Genomic DNA, 21444 nt, shown 5'->3' on the forward strand with positions numbered 1-21444 from the left:
TTTCAATGATCTCATAAAGGAAATGGGCTACCATAATAGTAAAAGTTTCCTTAATTTATTGAAAAAAAAAAGTTTCCTTATGGACAGTCTGAGTTAGCAAAAAGTTTTGCTTCAACCAATCTTTTTTTTTTTTTTAATTTTTATTTATTTATGATAGTCACACAGAGAGAGAGGCAGAGACATAGGCAGAGGGAGAAGCAGGCTCCATGCACCGGGAGCCCGACGTGGGATTCGATCCCGGGTCTCCAGGATCACGCCCTGGGCCCAAGGAAGGCGCCAAACCGCTGCGCCACCCAGGGATCCCCAACCAATCTTTAATAAAGAACTAGTTTCATAACTTTCAAGTTTACCCAGTAACCAGACATAAGCTAACTTTAGTTTTTCTAATGGAAAGGAGAAAAGGATGATTTGTGGTTAATATACTAACTGACCATTCCTAAGTGAATGCCTCCACACTACTCAAATTTCAGGAGTATTTCTTTAAAGTGGCTTAGTCTCTCTGCAAACATAAAATTAAGGTGCTTTAGAAACTACCTAGAAAATCTAAGTCTCAAAGAGTAAGAATTCTAAACTAAGGATGTATAAATTTTTTTAAGATTTATTTATTTATTCATGAGACACAGACTGAGAGAGAGAGGTAGAGATGGAGGCAGAGGGAGAAGCAGACTCCTTGCAAGGAGCCCGATGTGGGACTCAATCCCAGGATCATGAGAGCTGAAGGCAGGCGCCCAACTGCTGAGCCACCCAGGCGTCCCAGGATGTGGAATTTAAAGAGACTCCTGTTTCAACTCCGCTGGATGAAGTAACTGAAAAATAGCCAACAGTACTGAAAGGAAAATACCAACTGCACATTCTACATCTATAAGAAATATTAACATTGTAAGGCAGAGATACTCACTGCATTTTTGCCTTGATCTCGACAAGAGCTGCACGTTTTACACTCAATACACTGCCACCGTAAGGCCTTCACTCTAACCGTTAGTTCAGGGGAAAACTTTAAACAGGATGGATGACCTAGTAAGAGGGGAAAATTCTCAAATGAAACAATCAAGAATCATTTTTTAATTATATTGAAGGAATGATGTAGAAAAAGGCAATTACCTTAAATCAAAATATATATCAAAGAAAAGATGCTCTTGGAAGCTTGCCAGAAGTGTCTCATCAGGACTTGGAATTCCAATTCAGTTTTACTGATGCTAAACAGTACTTAGTACACCATGCACCCCCCGATGTGATTATAAAAAACCTGACAAACTCTTAACCTTTATTAAGCCTGCATTAAAGATAATGTATGTATACATGCTTTATGTACATGTTATGTACATAACATGCCTAGGCCATTTCTGGAAGGATACACAAAAACTGTTTCCAAATGTAATATCCTAGGATATGAAGCTGTAAACATTTTGAAGAAGGATTTTACCTTTTACTTTACACCCTTCTGTGGTCTCAATTTTTTAAACAATAACATGTTACTTTTATAACTAAAAATATATTTTTATTAAACCCATCATTTAAAGTTACTTTTGCTAAAAACTAAAACCCAAGCAATATCTCCATTGTGATCAGAATTAATAGTAACAGAAAAAAAAAAAAGTTTCCTCTTCTAAGAGTTAGTATCCATTTGAGTCTCAAAATTTTAGGAAACCAAATCTGCCCTTACTCTGGAAAGATTTGCCCCATTCCCCTAAAAGTTGTTTATTTTCCTTTGGTGAGAGAAAAGCCTGGCTAAATTATTTTCTCTCCTCTCCTTTTTTTCCTAAATAAACTTCTTTTATGAGATGGTATGAAGTTTATTATTAAAACATCACTAATATTAAAGGAAAATGGGAGAGAAAATGTAAAAATCTCATTCATAATCTCATCTTCCTAGATTAGCCATTCCCTCTTCTACTTTTCCTTTTTAGACTTGCTAAAAGCCCTTGCACAGTTTTACAGTTTTAATTACAGGGTATATACAGTTTTATTTTGCTTTTCTTCATTCTTTTAGTCAAGTAAACGTTATATTTATATTCTTTAAACTGAATAATTCCACTCAATTAATACCCTATAACCTACCTGGCCATTTCCCTATTGTTAACTATTTAAACTATTACCTGTAATTCACTACAATGAATTACTTTATGTTTACAGATTCTTTCCTTCTTTTAGATTAAGTCCTTAAAATAAATTCCTGAAAGTGGGATTGGTAAGTGAAGTGAAAGAAACATTTCTATAGCTTAAGACGTAGATATGCACTGCAAAAACATGTTTCTGAACCCTCTGACATAATATCTAGTGCTACGACATGTACAAATATTTTACCACTATTTCATCAGCTCTACGTTTGGGCTCTTATCTTTCAAATTTTATTATTATAAAAGTTATAAAATGACACTTCACTGCTATGCTGGTGTGCATGCTTATCATTACTTAGGTTAAATGTTTTCCTAATATGTTCAACAATTAACTTTCTCTCATATAAACTACCTCTTCATAGGCTCTGACCTTTGGAGTTTATGCTCAAAATGTAAATATGCTCTTCACACTTTATAGCTTTTGGCCCTTTACCATATTTAATGCAATTATTTTACCCAAAAAATTCTTTAAAAAATTTTTTAAAATTTTGGGTATTTTGGTTCTCAGTTTGGAAATTATCAACTGTCATACATATGACTATGTCCACAGTTCTCTTCCTTGACTACTATAATAGCCAGGCTCCAAGCTGCCCTCCAAATATTCTTGCCTTTCGGCAAGAATACCAATTGACACGCTGTGTAGTTCCCTCCCACAATGAATAGGGCCAATTTGTGTGCTGAAACGACAGGCTAGGCCAGGTAATAAAAGATATTGCAGATTCCATCTTGCTCTCTCAAATACCTGCTTAGGAGAATTCAGCAGCCATTGTGGGTACACAGGCAGCCTGAAGAAGTTGTTCAAATGGCAAAGAACTGAGGCTCTCTGTGAACAGGCAGCATTAACTTGCCAGCCCAGTAAGTCAGTCATCGTGGAATGGAAGCCCACAGATAACTGAGTACCAGTTAAAATCTTGATTGCACCCACATGAAAGATCCCAAGTCAAAACCACCCAGGCAAGCCATTCCCAAATTCCTGACCAACAGGAACATGAATTTTAAAATGCTGTTGCTTTAGCTGCTACATTTGGAGCAGTTTATATCTAAGGCAATAGATAACCAATAGTTGTTTATTTTAATAGTTCTTTATAAGTTCCTTCTATTGTTTTCAAATTGCAAAGAACTCAAGAGACCACCTCAAATATAATGTGCCTTAGAAGGCAGGGCTATAACACAACTCCCCCCACCCACCCCCATTTTATTCCTACCTCACCTGAGCAGATCCATTTTAGATTCCCATATGATTTCTTAAGGATTCTACTATAAAAATAGTTTGGAAATCACTGCACTGTGGGATATGTCACTATATTTTTACCTAATATTTTGTGATTTTATGGTTTATATTTAACTGTAAAAATCCATCCAGAGTTCATTTTGGTTTGTGATATTACACTGGATATGGTCACCTACCACTCAAGATCTCTTCTTGCCTTCTTCTGAAGCCTTCTCTTTTATTTAATTACATTAAATAAAAAACAAAAAGCTAAACACTGTACTTCTTAGACTCCTTCGCAGCTAGGGTCTAGGTATGAATTAAGTTCTACTAACTGGATGTGTTTGAGTGATTTTTTGAAAGATAAAAATGAAACAAAGACCACTCTTCTCCTGGTACTGACTGTTTTCTAATGATAAAGTCATAGGAATGCCAGTACCCATCCACTCTTCACCTTAATGGCTATCCAGAGGTAATTATGGTGATGGCCAAATTCAGCCTTTCAATATCCAGCTACAATCCTGCAGCAGCCTCCTGCTTCCACTTCTTCCAAATGGAGGCAGATATAAGTGACTCCCTTGTTGAATCAGTTCTGTAGTATTCCAGAATCGGTCCTTAAAGCCCAGCGTAGAGCTTTCCTCTTCAGCCCTTCTAATAATTTCACAAACATCTGGTCCTGGTATTAAATTTCTTTCCTCTTGAAGTATCTAGAGTGGTTTCTGGTTTCTCGACTAAATCATGATTGCTACAAATATAAAACACTGAAAATTAAGCCAATGATCAAAGATAATGTATAATGTTGATTTACTAAGGCTATCCTACAAAAACTTGTAAGTTCTGAAAATGTAGACCAAGAATATCTCTGGAATTGACAAACTAGGAGAGTCTTTGCAAAATCATTTTTAGAGCCCAGGATTTCATACAGCTCACTAAATTGCAGTGTCAACATTCCATTTCCCAATGTGACATGTGTAAGTTTCTATCAAGAAAAACAAATCTGTTATCATCCTGGTTCTATTCATAAAGCCTGATGCACAAATTAAGAAAGATAAGTAGTGATTATTAAAGAAACTAGCAATAATTTCAAACTGATTGCTGTGATTTGAACAGATGTTTGATAGTCAAGTATAAAGACCAACAGGAAAAAATAAGTCTATGAAAAGATTTTTATAAAAAAACAAAACTAAGACCTGTTTTAAATGAACTAAATAAAACATTTCAACTATACATGTAAATCCCTCCCTAATCTAGAAGTTCATCTCAATTACCTTAAACCAGAATCAAATTAAAGTCTTAGTTTTATAAGGATCAAGAATACCACCTCAGTTAAATACACCTCCCTCTTGCCTGACAGCACACGTCAGAAGGAATCCAAGGGATTACATACCACTGTTGCCACAGTCGGCACAGGAGATGAGTTCCTCTGGCTTCTTTTCTCGGTTTTGTTCCTTTGTACCAAGACAGAAACTACAGATGGGGATTGGTTCAGCAACGGGCTATAAAGAAAAAAAATTCACTCAGGTACAAGTACTTTTTTTAGTATGAATACAAAGACATTAAAATTACAGTCTTAAATTCCTATGAGAGTTCTATGTAACTTTAAGACAACTGTATCACTCTCCTAAATCTCCAACTAAGTAAGGGAGTTTTTACAAAACCTGCTCTGGCTGGACCGTTATAACTAGTCCTTATAGTGACAGCTTTGGTCCAAAAAAGTCAGATCACAACCACACTGGTCACTTGAAACTAAATGACACAGTATGGATTAAACAAAGCAAATCCTTAACATAAGATTTTAAAAATTTCAACTGAATTAAGCATAAGAAATCACAGTATCAACCCTTAAAAAGTATGTCATGTAGGAGAAGTGATAAAATGCGCAGAAGTAAGCACCACATTAAGACAGCAGACATTAGTGCTAGAAGAGACAAACAGTAAGTGCTCTGTACAAATGAGAAAGATAAATTTCAGTTGTGGTTTGGAGGAATAAGGTTGAAAGAGGAAGATAACGTATTAAGTATTAGTACCATGTGCTATGGGATCCTAAGAAGTTTGTCCAAGGACAATTGATAATAATTGTTAAAACCGAGTTTAAAACTAGGTTTCTATGTTCCTATACAGCACTGCCCCTGCCCTCCAGCCCACAGGATGCAGAGAAAGACAGTACAAGTAGTATAAACAAGATGAACTTAGGTGTGCAGTCTGCTAAAGCCAGTGCTTAAAGAATATGGTTTCTGTGATAAGTGTAGGGGCATGGGTACAACAGTTTGTGAAGATTGCCACTGAATGTTTTATAAAGACGTTGGACTTTATTCTGCAAGAAGAGAAGAGTAACAGAAGGCTATTGAACCAACCTGTATTTGAGGGGGAAAAAATCCAGTAGCAATATCAAAGACAAATGGGGGAAAACCTAAAGATAGGTAGAACATTTAAACAATGACCACAATAGTCTGTTGAAGACAAGATGAACCCGAAAAAAAAATTTTTTTTTTAGAAAAGGGAACAGAAAAAAAAAGCTATGGGATTAGGAAATCAACTAGTTACGGTAGTTGATAGACAGAAATGGGTTAAATATGACTGACCTAATGAAAAGATGGTGTGAAACATTAAGTCATTTTAAAAGAAGAAAATCAGGAGGAAAACAGGTGCTGAGTTTGATGTTAGATGTAGTTAGTTAGAGGCACTCCCTGTCATATCTTAACCATTTATACGGGACAGAGATATAAAGCCCTCAAGATTCTTTTAGTCTACTGGAGACAACAGAGAAAGTGTCTGTCAGTACTAGAGGAAGGGAATCAAGTAGGAGAAAGGAATGTCAGGGGAAGGCTTCCCAGACTCTAGTTCTTCTGGAGATATTTGACAGCGAAGCCCCCTTAACGGGGTATTCAAAGAAAATAAAGAATCAGGCTTGGGAGGAGGGGGATGAGCTTAGCTTGGGACTTACGGAGCCTAAAATGCCTATGGAGCATCTATATAGCAATGCCCATGGACTTTATGAAACAGGGATCTGGAGTTCAAGAGAAAGGTTGGCCTGGAAATTAAAATCTAGAAATCAAATACCTTCAAAATGGCATTAGGATTCTCAAAGTTGATGAGTTCTCCCATGGAGAACAGTCAGAAAGAAGAGACCTAAGGTCAGAACACCAATATTAAAGTGGCTGTTAGAGGAAACAACCTGGAAAGGAAATGGAGTACTGAGAGAGTTGGATGGTACGTCAATAATGGTCAACACAAGCAAGTTAACAGTATTGCTCATCCAAGAGATAAAATGAGAGATGAACAGCTAGAAGTTGTCTTAATAATTGTGGCTGTGGTAAAGATTGCCACATCCTTTCCCAATTAAAATTTAAATAAATATTTGGAGGAAAAAAAGGAGTATGAAAAAGAACGGGAGAGTAAAGTCAGGAAAGACTTCCCTGAGGAGTAGAAACTGGAAGTAAGCTCTCAGTTACCAGGCCAGTCACAGAATGGAAGCTACTAACAGCATATTTAACTAACAAATGGCTTCTATCCAGAATACATACAGAACTCGTACATGTCAGTATGGAGAAGACAGACAATTCAATAGAAAGTAGGCAAAAAACTTCAACAGGCACTTCAAAACAGCAAACATATGAATCATATATAAATGGCCAAAGAACATAGAAAAGATGCTCAACCTCATTAGCCATCAAGGAAGCAGATATCCAAGAATGGCTAGAATTCTAAAGACCAGCAATAGTTAAGTGTTGATAAGAAAGTACAACAGAGGGATCCCTGGGTGGCGCAGTGGTTTGGCGCCTGCCTTTGGCCCAGGGCACGATCCTGGAGACCCAGGACCGAATCCCACGTCGGGCTCCCAGTGCATGGAGCCTGCTTCTCCCTCTGCCTGTGTCTCTGCCTCTCTCTCTCTCTCTCTCCCTCTCTCTCTCTCTCTCTCTCTCTGTGACTATCATAAATAAATAAAAATTAAAAAAAAAAAAAGAAAGTACAACAGAACCCTTACACTGCTGGCAAGAATATAAACTGACAAAACTACTCTGAAAACTATTTGGCAGTATCTACTAAAATTAAACACAAGCATATTATATGACCCAGCATTTCCGCTCCTCACTATATATCCACTAAATGAAGTACACACACATACATACAATTAAACATAAACAAAAATGATCAGAACAGCATTATTCATAACAAAATTTACTCAAACAAAAATTCCCAAATAACCAGTAATGGGTGCACAAATAAACTGTGCTATATCCATACAGCAGAGTAATAAACAGTAATGAAAATAAACAAATTACAATCAACAACATGGATTACTATCGCAAACAATACTGAATGAGAGAATAGACATGGAAGAATACATACTGTATTATTTTATTTATATAAAGTTCAAAAACAGTTCTATATTGTTGTAAGTCAAGACACCAGTTACCTTTAGAGAGGAAAGAAGAGGTAGTAAATTGGCTTCTGAAGTACTGGTAATGTTCTTTTTCTTGACCTGGATGGTGGTGTCATGAAGTTAATAATATTTAAGGTATATTCTTACAAGCTGTGCACTTTTCTGTATGTTTTATTAGAATTATTAAACTTAAACTAATGAACATCTATAGAGTAGGATAGTGTTACCTTTGAAATATTCAGAAAGAAATACCATCGGTGATTTGGACACTGGAGTTTGAAACTTAGAAGAATAAGGTAGAAAGATTTAAAAGACAGCAACATGGGATCCCTGGGTGGCTCAGCGGTTGAGCGCCTGCCTTTGGCCCAGGGCGTGATCCTGGAGTTCCGGGATCAAGTCCCACATCAGGCTCCTTGCACGGAGCCTGCTTCTCCCACTGCCTGTGTCTCTACCTCTCTCTCTCACGAATAAATAAATAAAATCTTTTAAAAAATTTAAAAAATAAAAAATAAAAGACAGCAACATGCAGGTGATAACTGACAGCACCCAGGGAGAAGGAGGAGTGAAGTTGTAGTAAAGGAGAGAGAACAAAGGGAAGACACTGGAGAAGTGAGATAAAATCAAAGACAGAAGGAATAAAATATTAAAAAAAAAAAAAAGAAAAAAGAAAATCTAAGACAGAAGAATATCTGTCTTAACATTTAGAAGCATCCTAGGGGAAAAAAAGAGAGAGAAACAAAAAAGCATCAGTCTGAGGTAAAACAGAACCGACAGGAAGTGATGACAAAAGAATTACAAGAAGCAGAGAGCAATCAACAATCAATGTTGAGAAAATAAAATATCTACTGGATTGTAAAACTAATAAATGGTTGGAGATCTCACTAATAGTGAACCTTTTTCAGTGACAAGATAAGAACTAAACTCCTAGAAACCAACAAACTGCCATGAAGGGCAGAGAGCAGACAGGAGATAGCTTTAAAAAATGTTAAAGGGTTTTGATGTGCTCTAGTTATTTAAGATGAGAAAGGTTAAATCTATTTCAATGTGGAAGACACACATGATCAAAGACATTCAAGAAACAAGAAATAATAGGAATATATTATATAGTAAGGTTTAAAGCTGCACTGTTCAATACAGTGAAACTAAAACATGGCTATTTGAAATTTGAAATAAAATAAATGTTATTCCTCAATCACACTAGCTACATTTCAAGTACTCAACCTTCACACGTGGCTAGTGATTATGGTATTAGCACAAATATAAATATAAAACAATTCCATCATTACAGAAAGCTCTACTGGAGAACACTGGTTTTGGAAAGAAAAAAAAGGAAGAATTTTAAAGCAAGGATAAAGGGACTTTATAATATAAGATGGTGCAGATGTATTGTTTGTAGGTGAGATGGTGGGAAAAGGGAGATGTTGAGGGTGCTCATTTCTGACAGCCTCATTATTTCTGGAAAATAGGAAATAAAAATCGCCTGTCAGAAGTGGAGCAGGAATTGGCTAGATACAGCATGAGAAAGTGAAAGCTGACTGAGAAAACTGACAGGTAAGATTAGCTGGGTCCAAGAACAAAGATAACGAAAACACCCTCCTATCAAAATGAAAAGTGGACACATATTTTTCAGACAAGAAAGAATCAGAAAAATAGGTATTAACATAGAGAATAAACTCAAAATAGAAGGGAGAAAAGTTGATGGAGCCCCTACAAAATGGCTCAATCTCTTCACTAAAATAGAAGACAATATTACCTGCTTAAACAGAAGTAGATGGGTATGGGTTTGGGCATTTACAAAAGTCTTGAAATCTCTATGTGGAAGATGAAAGAGGATCAATTAGTGATGAAAAATAAAACTGTCAATCAGCCCTAACCACATAGCTAAGATCAGAAAGTTCAATCTGTAGTATTTCCAATCAAAATGCTTATACAACTTTCCTTAACACTTCTGAAGCCTTGGACTGACAAAATCAGAGAGCTGTAGATTGAGGAGATAAGCCAAAGGGTGAAGTCTACTAGAATGCAAATAGAAATAGATTTGACCTTTGAACAACACAGGCTTGAACTACCCAGGTCCACTTATAATCAGATTTTTTACAGTATACTACTACAAGTGTATTTTATCTTCCTTATGATTTTCTTAAGATTTTTGTTTCTCTAGCTTACTTTATTATAAGAATACAGTATAGGGATGCCTGGGTAGCTCAGTGGTTGAGCAGTTGCCCTGCCTTCAGCTCAGGGTGTGATCCTGGGTCCGGGGATTGAGTCCCACATCGGGCTCCCAGTGAGAAGCCTGCTTCTTCTTTCTTTGCCTGTGTTTCTGCCTCTGTGTGTGTGTGTGTGTGTCTCATGAATAAATAAATAAAATCCTTTAAAAAATTAGTATATAATACATATAACATACAAAATATGTATTGATTGATTGTTATGTTCTTGGTAGAGCTTCAGGTCAACAATAGGCAATTTAGGTTAAGTTCTGTAGAGCCTAAAGTTATATATGGAATTTCGACTACACAGTGGTCAGAGTGCTGAGCTGTTCAAGAAGGGTCAACTAAAATGATGGGCCACAAAGTTAAGGCTGGACAGCATAAGCAGAAGGGGGCTGACAAAAAGTATTTGAAGTTAAGGTACCAAGGGAATCCTGATGAACTGAAAATAAAGGTCCAGTAGGAAGTAAAAGGATTGAACACCAGGGTCCACAGGGTGGAATTTTTTATTTCCCTATGTATAAAGTCCTAGCTAATAAAGGAAACCACAAATCACAAATGTGCTTCAATTCTAATATTCAGTAAGCACTATCAGAGACATTTGAGGGAACAGTGGTGAAGAAGGCAGCCAAAGCCCCAACTTTCATTGAGTTTACACTCTAGCTGACTACAGAAAAAAAGTAAAACACTTAAAAAAAAAAAAGCAAAAATATGATATTAGTAGATAGGAAGAACCTCAGGTCAGAATAATTTGTTCAATAAAGCAACAAAAATCATCTTAGAGACGGTGAAGATCAAAGAATGTGTTAACTCTTCTTGGGTCTCTCCTCACCCTATCCTCTTTTTAAAATAAGGTAAGAAAATGGAAAAGTAGGTCTACTAGTAGGATATGGACATAAATCAATGTAATGACCTACTAGTGCTAAACTAGTGATACCATTTTCACACATAAAGCACATTATATTACCTCAGTAGTCTGGTTTAAAAAGGTGTAAGTTGAGGGACACCTGGATGGCTCAGCCAGTTAAGCATCTGACTCTTAATTTCAGCTCAGGTCATGATCTCAGAGTCATGAGATAGAGCCCCACGCTGGGTTCCTGGGCTCTGTACTCAGAGGGGAGTCTGCTTAAGATTCTCTCTCTCGGGGGATCCCTGGGTGGCTCAGGGGTTTAGCGCCTGCCTTTGGCCTGGGTGTGGTCCTGGAGTCCCGGGATCCCATATCAGGCTCCCCGGGGCATGGAGCCTGCTTCTCTCTCCTCCTGTGTCTCTGTCTCTCTCTCTATGTCTATCATAAATAAATAAATAAATAAATAAATAAATAAATAAATAAATAAATCTTTTTAAAGAGGTTCTCTCTCCCTCTCCTCCTCTGCCCCTCCCCCGCCTGTGCACACTCTCTCTTAAATAAATAAATTTTTTTTAAAAAAGGAACAAGTTGTGTTCAGATAAAGAATCCTAAAAAAAAAAAAAAAAAAAAAGAATCCTATGTAACCTGCATTAGTGGCTGAGATAGAGAAGCCTACATTTTAATAAGCTAACAGGAAGAGCAGGAACAGGGATCCCTGGGTGGCGCAGCAGTTTGGCGCCTGCCTTTGGCCCAGGGCGCGGTCCTGGAGACCCGGGATCGAGTCCCACGTCGGGCTCCCGGTGCATGGAGCCTGCTTCTCCCTCCACCTATGTCTCTGCCTCTCTCTCTCTCACTATCATAAATAAATAAAAATTAAAAAAAAATCTTTAAAAAAAAAAAAAAGGAAGAGCAGGAACAGATTATAATTTAAACTCAGTTACTACAAATAATGTACATTAGTAAAAAGAAAAAAAATAATGTACATTAGTAATAGCAAAATACTAGTTTAATCTGCTGCTACTTTCAGAGTTAGATTACATCACATAAGGAAACAAACATACAGGATGAAGAAAAAACAAAGTCTGAAAAATAAATTGTTATTCTTCAGCATAGGAAATGCAGTCTTCAAAAATTAAAACTATGTAACAATCTGCCTTCAAATATGTCTTTACCATCTAGAACTAAAATAAAGTTCCCAGTGGCAGAAAGTGTTATTTAAAATCTTACCTAAGAAATTCTTAGCAAAACTGTCCCTGTAGTTTACTGTATATTCCCTGTAACATTACTGCTGTTTTATATACACACACACACACACACATATATATATATAATCAATGCTTCACATTACTAGATTTTTTTCCTCTCCCAAAACAAAATAACCAAAGTCATTTAAATCTGCCCATTGATTTTGGTGAGGGGAGGAGGGTAGCAATTTAGATAAACTGGCTGCTTGGTTACTTAGAGCTGTGTAGATAGTCTAACTCAATTATTCTGATACTTATCAAATGACCACAGTGTTAGACCTTGCCTACTCACTATATAAAACAATTTGCTGACTGTTCTCAGTAATGACAACCTTACCTAAGTTCAAACAATATTGATATTTTTTAAAGTTTTATTGAAATTTCAGTTAGTTAACATACAGTGTAATATTAGTTTCAGGTACATAACTTCGTCGTGCAGTATTGATACTTACAGCATGAAAATCCAGACAGGCTGAAAAGATATTGGCTAAGTCAAATACAGACTTTGGTCCAAACAGACTCAAATTACATAGAAAGCTTTCAGTAACACAGGGCAGTGCAGCTATAATTTCCTTAATCTAAACATTTCACATTGAAGATGTTTACTCTTTGGCATTATATAACCAAGTACAAAAATGATAAATTTTTCAGCTATCAAACAAAATGAACAAAAACTAATAATAACAGAACAAAATAACATTAGTCACTTTAGCTGTTAAGAATACAAGCCCCCCAAAGTGGCTAAATAAATCATCTAGGTTACAATATAAAACTGAGTTTTTCTTTGATCAAACAGCACTACTTACTAGTGACTGTGTGATTTAAAAATATGCCTAAATACTGTTAAGAGCATAAAAAGTCATGCTCCAGATCATTCTCATTCCCAAAATATTAATGAGCATGAAAATAAGTGAGAAAGGGCTAAAACTACATTGGGCTTATTGTAAGATTTGAACCTGAAATGTACTGGGGTGATTTTAGGACAGAGAAGAGACATTTATAACATTTTCCAAGTGAAACTCTGGTTTCAATTTTACTGTATCACAAAGATATAATTAACAACTGATAATCTATGAATACAATTTTAAAGATCTATGGAGAGATATGCAACGTAACATATAGTCACTGTTCTTGGACCTGTCCAAGCGTAGTCTTATAGTTTGCTGTTTTCCTATCTATATAAATAAATCTTTTCCTACAGCTAATAAAACAAGAAAAAAGTTTGTAGCAAATAACTTTACATTTCATTAAACACAGCAGCCAGAGTGAATCTGTTAAAAGGTAAATCAGAGCACATCACTCGGCTGCCAAACCCTCCATCCAATCCAGTGGCTTTCACTCTCGATTAAATGCCAAATGAACTACAAGGCCCCATGTGATCTACACCCCCAGATATAAATACAAATTACCTCTCAGACCCATCTTCTATTGCTTTCTCCCCCTTACGTTCTATTCCAGCTTCCTTGCTTGCTTTTTCTTTACAAGTCAGTCAGATGCTCCAATCACAGGGCCTTTGCAATTACTTTCTCTTTACCTGCAATGTTCTTCCCTAGATCCTTTCAATCTTTAATCGAAAGTCCCCTTCTCAATAAGGCTTTCCTTGACCATGCATCAAACAATTCATCAACGATAATAATTTATATCCCTCCTTGATTTATTTCTTTCCCTTAACTCTTTTCACTAATATTCATATTGTGTGTGTATCTTATTATTTATTCCTCATTAAATATAAACTCTAAGAAGATTCTGATTTCTATCTGTTTGTTCAGGACTGTATTCTTGGTACTGTGAACAGGACTAGGACCTAGTAAGAATAGTGTCTAATATATAGCATGTACCCAGTAAGTGTTCAATACCTTAATTAAATTACCTTGTAGAACTATAAATTATAATAAAAATACTATCTTAGAAAAATGAGTTCGCAGGAGCCTGAGAAAGATGTGTACATCTTAATAATATATAAATGCCCTAATGTTTACAAAGTAATCTCACAAAGTAATTTCATGGGCTCAATAACTAAATTAAGATTTTTGCCACAGCAACCCACTTCCATTCAATTTTCCCAAAGTAGGAGATTTGTGGCAGCAGTCACTTAAACTGCACCTTGTGTCATCTGTTGCCTTAGGATGCCTTAAGCATCATGCGGAGATCTCCATAAGGATCACCAGATGGCAGCATTGAGGCAAATACAAAGTAGATGCTCTGATAAGTAAATAGGCAAGCTGAGTAGCATTTGACTTTAACTTTGGAAATAGCTCTTAAAAAAAAAAAAAAGGAAATAGCTCTTAACAAAAATAGCAAAAATTTTGCCCAATGATCTCTGCTACATGAAATTTATACGATGAAAGAAATGAATTTTTAGACACAATCATTTAGAATATCCTAAATATTTCTACATCATCTGAGACATTCCAAAATCTTTTTTAAGGTTTTATTTATTTATTCATGAGAGACACACACAGAGAGAGAGAGAGAGAGAGAGAGAGAGGCAGAGCCACAGACAGGGAGAGAGGCAGGCTCCATGCAGGGAGCCCGACATGGGACTCGATCCTGGGTCTCCAGGATCACACCCAGGGCTGAAGGTGGCACTAAACCGCTAAGCCACCGGAGCTGCCCCATCTGAGACATTCCAATCTGAAAATCCAATTTTCATTTTCCCCCAAAGACTTGTCTTTAATTTTTTTGAAACCATTATGCACTTGTCACTGTCTCCATTTTCTAATATTTTCTGAGGAACTCAAATCTATCTTCTGGTCTCTGTTCTTAAACACTGACATAAAGAATAGTCAAGAATCTATTTTGTTCTATGTAATTATTTCTAGTTCTCTCAAGACTAAATGAATAATCGGTTCTAGAATTTATGACCACCAGAATTTTCAAGGGAAAAAAATTGCACATGTAAACTTACACTTATGACTTCAGGAACCTCTAAAAGATCATTTCATAAGCTACCAGGCAATAAAGATATGTGATTTCTTAAAAGCTACAAATTTTCTCAAGTTTAATAGCCACGGGCAATTATTGAGATAAATTAACATAGTTAATACTAAGAGTATGAAAGTACATAATTCATATAAGATTCCCTATAATACCTAAAGATGCTTAACTAAGCAATAATGGTCACATCATTCTTCCTTAAATACAAAATATCAATAAAGAATTATAAAAACATTGTTAAAAACTTATGTTCATCTATAATTACTGCAACTCATTTTTTAAAAAATCAAGTAGTATAACACAAAAGACAAAAATACTATATAATTCCACTTATATGAAGAAGCTAGTTAAATGCATAAGGCTGAATGTAGGATAGAGGTTACCAGAAGCTGGAAGAAAGGGAATGGGGAAGTTACTGCTTAATGAGTAGACTTTGAGATGATGAAAAAGTTCTATAAATGGATAGTGGTGATAGTTTCAAAGTTCTGTGAATATACTCAATGCCACTGAATTATACACTAAAAAAATGTTTTAAATGGTAAATTGTTATTGTAATAAAAATTGGACTAAAAAATTAAATGATATAAAAAATTAAGTGGTATGTTTTAGTCTCACATTACATGATTTAAGTAGTAAGTCAAAACTCACAGTGAGAAGCAACTATTTCTAATGTGTCTTCATCTTAAAAGCCTGTATCTTTTAACTGTTCCTGTGGAATCCCTTATTATGTTAATCTTGACTGCAGTAATTAGATTTAGAAATACAGTTTCAATCCCTCTCAAATGAAAAAAGTTTTAATTACTAATCACAAATTCTGGCTACTGAATTAAAAATATTAATCATTTTATTCTCACTGTACCCACATCAAAGTTGGTTTCACCTTTTAATCTAAGTACATAAAAATAGTTTACCCTTACACATTAGTGTTTTTCTAGTAAGTCTAAGAATTGAAATCTGTCAAGTACTGCTCAGTTACAAACTAAAATCTCTTTCTGACTGCTATGTATCTGATCCAGCCAGCATACTCTGAATGAAATACCATAAGCTCCTCTCATATCTATCCACCTAACTTATTTCCTTACTTTCCTTCAAGCTACAGCTTTGCCTACCTGTGAATTCTTCTAATGGTTCCAAGGTCTTTGTTTATCCTTCCCCTTTCTCCTCACACTGTTACAATCAAGTGTAGTACATTTAACTACAAGTTCATTTTCTTCAATGGCTATTTCATAGAACTTGTAACAATTTTCAGCTGAGATTATGCATAATAAAGCAAAAATAATGGCTCTGTTGTACATAACAAATACCCAAAGGATAAAGAGGAGGTAAGTCTCAGCTTAGAAAGGAGAAAATTCTTAGGCATGGTATAGTAAAAGAAATCAAAATAATGCTCAATGGTTGAGCACAAGGAAAACAAATGCTACCAGGTTTTCAAAATACCATTCAAAGCATAAGAAGCCCGGTAGATATTAACTAGTTTGATAAGAACTGTAATAGAACATAAAAATGTGATACAATAAAAAAGCAGCAGTACTGATATTTTCAAAGCACTTATAAATGTCTGTAAATACAAAACAAAACCCACATACAATAATTTAAAAACAATTAAATACTATTCACATTGTCCACTTACACACCAAAAAATTCAAAAATAAGTCTTTTGAGAGGATTATCTGCACAATTAGTTATTTCTGGTATTATAAGGGAAACAGGCATGGAGAACTCACTTTAGGAAACTAATGCTTTGTTAGAAAGTGCTTGTACTTTGTTGAGAAAGCTGAACATTCTAATACAGTGATCTCTTCTTGTCAGGCAAGCCTTCTGGCTCAGTTTTACCCTGTTCTTCATGCTTTCACTATTAATGGCCTGAGATGAACTCCTGCTTCTCCCAAATCCTTTCTGACAGTTTAGAATTTAGTTTTTCTTGATCTTTTCCAAAAGACAGTGCTAGATAAGCAATCACCTGGATCTCTTAATTCACCTCTTCAGTGCGCCTTGCACACAGTATGTACTAAATAAGCATTTATTGAAATTAAAATACAGCAAAATCATGTTTAGCTCCAAAAAAGGTTTACTCAAAGCTTCTTCAAGATTCAATATCTTCATAGGCACTGTCCCTGGGTAGGATTTAATCTCTTTAAATCTGCCAGCACCCCATATACTATCATGCACTCCATGGTGGCTTATTAAACATTTTTAGATCATCCTTTCCTCAAAAGTAAACACTTGCAAAATACATATAATAATAAAGCAATATGAATGGCCTGGGAAAAAGTCTATTTTCTGTTATTAATAATCTACAGTAAGGTAACCTTATATAATTTTTTTAACCTTATATAATTTTAATCAGTTCCAACATAACCTTTGTAATGTAGCCATTACAAAATTTTAATAGAGGTACTAAATTGAATTTTGATTTTGATGAGTTCATTCAATGACTTGTACAATTAGACACAAGAAGATTACTGGGGAAATAAGGTAATGATATAATTAGATCAGTAATGATCAATTTCAGCTTACACTTTTACCATGTGAATAGACTAATGTAAATTTAAATGAGAAAGCAACCATTTGTCAAGATACTATAACAATTTTCTCTTTCCTAATCAGAGGTGACTTCAAAAATTACAATGTGTATGTTTGCTGAGCTTAAATTCCATGCTAAGAAACAGTAGAGAGTTATCTTTCTTTCCCGTATTAATCGGTTCTTCGAAACCACTTTTCTATTTGCCAGTGATATAACATTCTCTTCATTCACCCAAATAAGATACTGCTAAGTTATTACTGCTTCTCATTTCCTTTGCAGTCCTTTACTTTCTATTTTAGCTTGTTTTATGTACCTATGGCTTTTCCCTAATTCGGAGTCATATCACCATATGCAATCTTCTACATGGATTCCCTGTAGTCTTTAATTTTTTTTTCTGCACATTGCATCCAGATTAATCTCCAAAAAACACTATTTTTAAAATTGAGCTAGTATCCTGGCTCAAAACTTAAACAACATACCCTAAATGCCAACTCCTACAGCCTGGTATTCAATTCCTTCCATCATATATACCAAACTACTTTTCTCACCTTTCTCTACTCCCAATCCATTCACTTGTGTCCAGAGATCTCACTTTATGCTTTTTCTCCAGATTATTTTACCTGGTCCCTCAAAGTCCACTGTATCCCTGCCACTAGGAATCAGCTCAGCAGAGCTCAGAGAGACAGACCAAGTTCTGCTATTTATGGCATCACTTTGCCCAAGTTAGCCTCTTGGCTAACTTGTAAAATGGTACCATTTACATATCTACCTTTCAAGTTATCATAAAGATTAAACAGGCTAAAGTTATGGGAGTGTAACTCAAAGATAAGACGCATCTGATAAATAATGATTTCTTACATCCCCTTTTAAAAGTATCTATCCTTCAAAGCTTATCTTTGTTAAGGAATCACTGCCACCTTTTAAGTCAGGACAAGATTTTGTTTTATTTTAACATCTCAAAAAAGGCAAGGTGATGAAAATTTTGTGTGGACTAATTTATTTTCTATACATGGTAGTTGTCTACATGACTGCATTAAGACATATTAAAAAAAAAAAAAAGACATATTAATCACACTGTACATTACCCACTTATAAAAAAGTCTTTAGTACTACTTGAGTTCAGGAGTATTAGCACAGGAATATTTTTTTATGCTAAAAATGTATAAAAGTGATGGTTTAGAAGAAGCAAGATGTTCAACAAGACCTTCTTGTTCACTGCATTTTTAAGAAACCGCAACTGCAGGCATTTATTTTGGCCAAACTAAGGTCTAAAACAAGTAACTGCTTGAACAAATTGGTAAATAGCATTATTCTTTTCAAGACCTACCAAAAATAGTAACTGATACATATCTGATACTATGTGCAGTGTTTTGCTACCATCAGAATCATGGTGTTTGGAATTAGAAGAGATCTTCAAAAAAGATTATACATTTGACCCTTGAATGCAGGGATTAGGGGCTCTGGCCCTCCAACCCCACCTCTTGCCATAGTCAAAAATTTGTGTGTAACTTTTGATTCCCCAAAACCTTAATTACTAAGAGCTTACTGTTAATTGGACTCCTCACCAATAACATGAACAATTCACACATACTTTGTATATTTATACTTCTTCCAATAAAATAAGCTAAAGAAAAGAAAATCTTATTAAGAAAATGGTAAGGGGGGACACCTGGCTGACTCAGTCAGTAGAGCATGTGACTCTTGATCTCAGGGTATAAGTCTGAGCCCCATGTTGGATATAGATATTACCTAAAAATAAAATCTTAAAAAGAAAAAAGAAAATCAGAAGAGGAAATATGCTTATACCACCATACTGAAATAAACAAAAAGAAAATTCACATATAAGTGGACCTGCACAGTTCAAAACCTGTGTTGTTCAAGGGTCAACTGTATACTCATTCTACCAAAGATAAAAATCATTATCAAAAGCTGTAATGAGGGATCCCTGGGTGGCTCAGCAGTTTAGCACCCGCCTTCAGCCCAGGGCGTGATCCTGGAGTCCCGGAATCAAGTCCCCCATCAGGCTCCCAGGCTCCCGGCATGGATCCTGCTTTTCCCTCTGCCCGTGTCTCTGCCTCTCTCTCTCTCTCTCTCTCTCTCTCTCTCATGAATAAATAAATAAATAATCTTAAAAAAAAAAAAAAAGCTGTAATGACTAGTAAAAGTGATTGAAATTATTCCAGGTCAGGTATTCTAAGCCTAATGTACTAAATAGTTTCAACTTAGTCACTCAAGTAAATAACCTACAGGTCAATTCATTTTTTGAAAGAGGGGAGAGGAGAGGAGGAGAGACAAGACGGAACAGACTGAGTGACTTTACTGATGGAAAATGCTGAGTTTCCATTACTGGTAAATAGTGGTACTATTTATTAACAATATGGTGTGGCAAGATTTAAACTTCTATCTATATAATTGACCAGATGTTCTCCTGCCTTCTTCAAAGAGCAGCATTATTCACAGCAGTAAGTTTGGTTCTAAGCAGAACAGAAGGAACCTACCCAAGGAACCAAGGCAAAAGATGGCGGCATCAGGAACCTAGTCAGAAGCACCATAAAAATGCATGTCCCTGGGCATTTGTAGGGACCTGAGAAAGAATGAAGTTTTCCCACAAGGAATAGGAGCTTGTCAAAAGACAAGCCTCAGTTGTCATCTTCATCTAGGCTGCAGTGGGAAATGCCAATCTACCTAATAAAGCATTCTGGAGTTAGTTCTAGAACTTCCAGAAGTGAAGAATCTTTGCCAGCTTTTTGTCATTTTCAGCTACAACAGAAAAGCTTTACTGTTGGGCAGCCTGGGTGGCTGAGCAGTTTAGCACCGGCTTCAGCCCAGGGCATGATCCTGGAGACCCGGGATCGAGTCCCACGTCGGGCTCCCTGCATGGAGCCTGCTTCTCCCTCTGCCTGTGTCTCTGCCTCTCTCTGTGTCTCTCATGAATGAATAAATGAAAGAAAGAAAGAAAAAAGAAAGAAAGAAAAGAAAAAAGAAAAGAAAGAAAAGCTTTACTGTTTATCCTAATTATAAAATCATGATATTCTCACTTTAAAAATTAGGTAACTAAGGATGTCTGGGTGGCTCAGTAGGTTGAGTTCTGACTCTTGTTCTCAGCTCAGATCCAGATTTCAGGATCATGAGTTTAAGCCCTACATTGGGGGATCCCTGGGTGGCGCAGCGGTTTGGCGCCTGCCTTTGGCCCAGGGCGCGATCCTGGAGATCCGGGATCGAATCCCACGTCGGGCTCCCGGTGCATGGAGCCTGCTTCTCCCTCTGCCTGTGTCTCTGCCTCTCTCTCTCTCTCTCTCTCTCCCTGTGTGTGACTATCATAAATAAATTTAAAAAAAAAATTTAAGCCCTACATTGGGCTCTATGCTGGGTGTGGAGGCCACTTAAAAATAAATAAAGGGGAAAAAGACAGCAAACTTACTCCTAAGCTTTCTCTTCCTCCCCTATAATACTCCTAACATTAGTGAGCTTTTGAAGCAGTTATACATGCTTCACAAATATTAACACTTTTAGGCCTAACAACTGCCCTATGGGGTATGTACTATTATCACCATTTTCCAGATGAGAAAACAGATCCCCAGAAAGACTAATTTATCCAAAAAGTGGCAGACCCCACATACCAACCCTAGGCTGTCTGACCCCAGAGCCTGTATTCTTCAACCTGGCACTGTGCTCTCTTTTTATATAGGTTGTTCTCAGCTTTTCTTATATATATTTTTTTCAAAAAAACAAAACACATAAATAGGTCCACACTAAGTTACTGTATAATCTGGTTTTTTGTTAAATTTATTTCCACATCAATAAATTCAAATCAGCATCCTCTTTCTAATGGCTATATAACTACATGTTGTAAGATAACTTAACCAATCCCATATTGATAAGCATTTAATACTTCTAATTTTTTTATCATACATCCTGAACATACATCTTTCCTCACTTTTTGGATTATTTCCCTAGGATATATTTCTTGAACT

At 36.0% G+C, this 21444-nt stretch overlaps 1 protein-coding gene across 3 annotated transcripts in view; it reads right to left on the reverse strand.

The window, feature by feature from the left end:
- KAT6A (lysine acetyltransferase 6A) overlaps positions 1-21444 on the reverse strand; it is a 117263-nt gene that overhangs the window by 51745 nt on the left and 44074 nt on the right. For all 3 annotated transcript variants that reach the window (XM_041751691.1, XM_041751692.1, XM_041751689.1), the window contains exons 3-4: positions 4715-4823; positions 899-1014 (exon numbers count right to left, since the gene is read on the reverse strand). In XM_041751691.1, coding sequence (XP_041607625.1) covers positions 899-1014; positions 4715-4823 — 225 coding nt within the window. The remainder of the gene's footprint in view (positions 1-898; positions 1015-4714; positions 4824-21444) is intronic.

This window comes from Vulpes lagopus, chromosome 4, assembly GCF_018345385.1.
Source record: "Vulpes lagopus strain Blue_001 chromosome 4, ASM1834538v1, whole genome shotgun sequence".
Classification (NCBI taxonomy): domain Eukaryota; kingdom Metazoa; phylum Chordata; class Mammalia; order Carnivora; family Canidae; genus Vulpes; species Vulpes lagopus.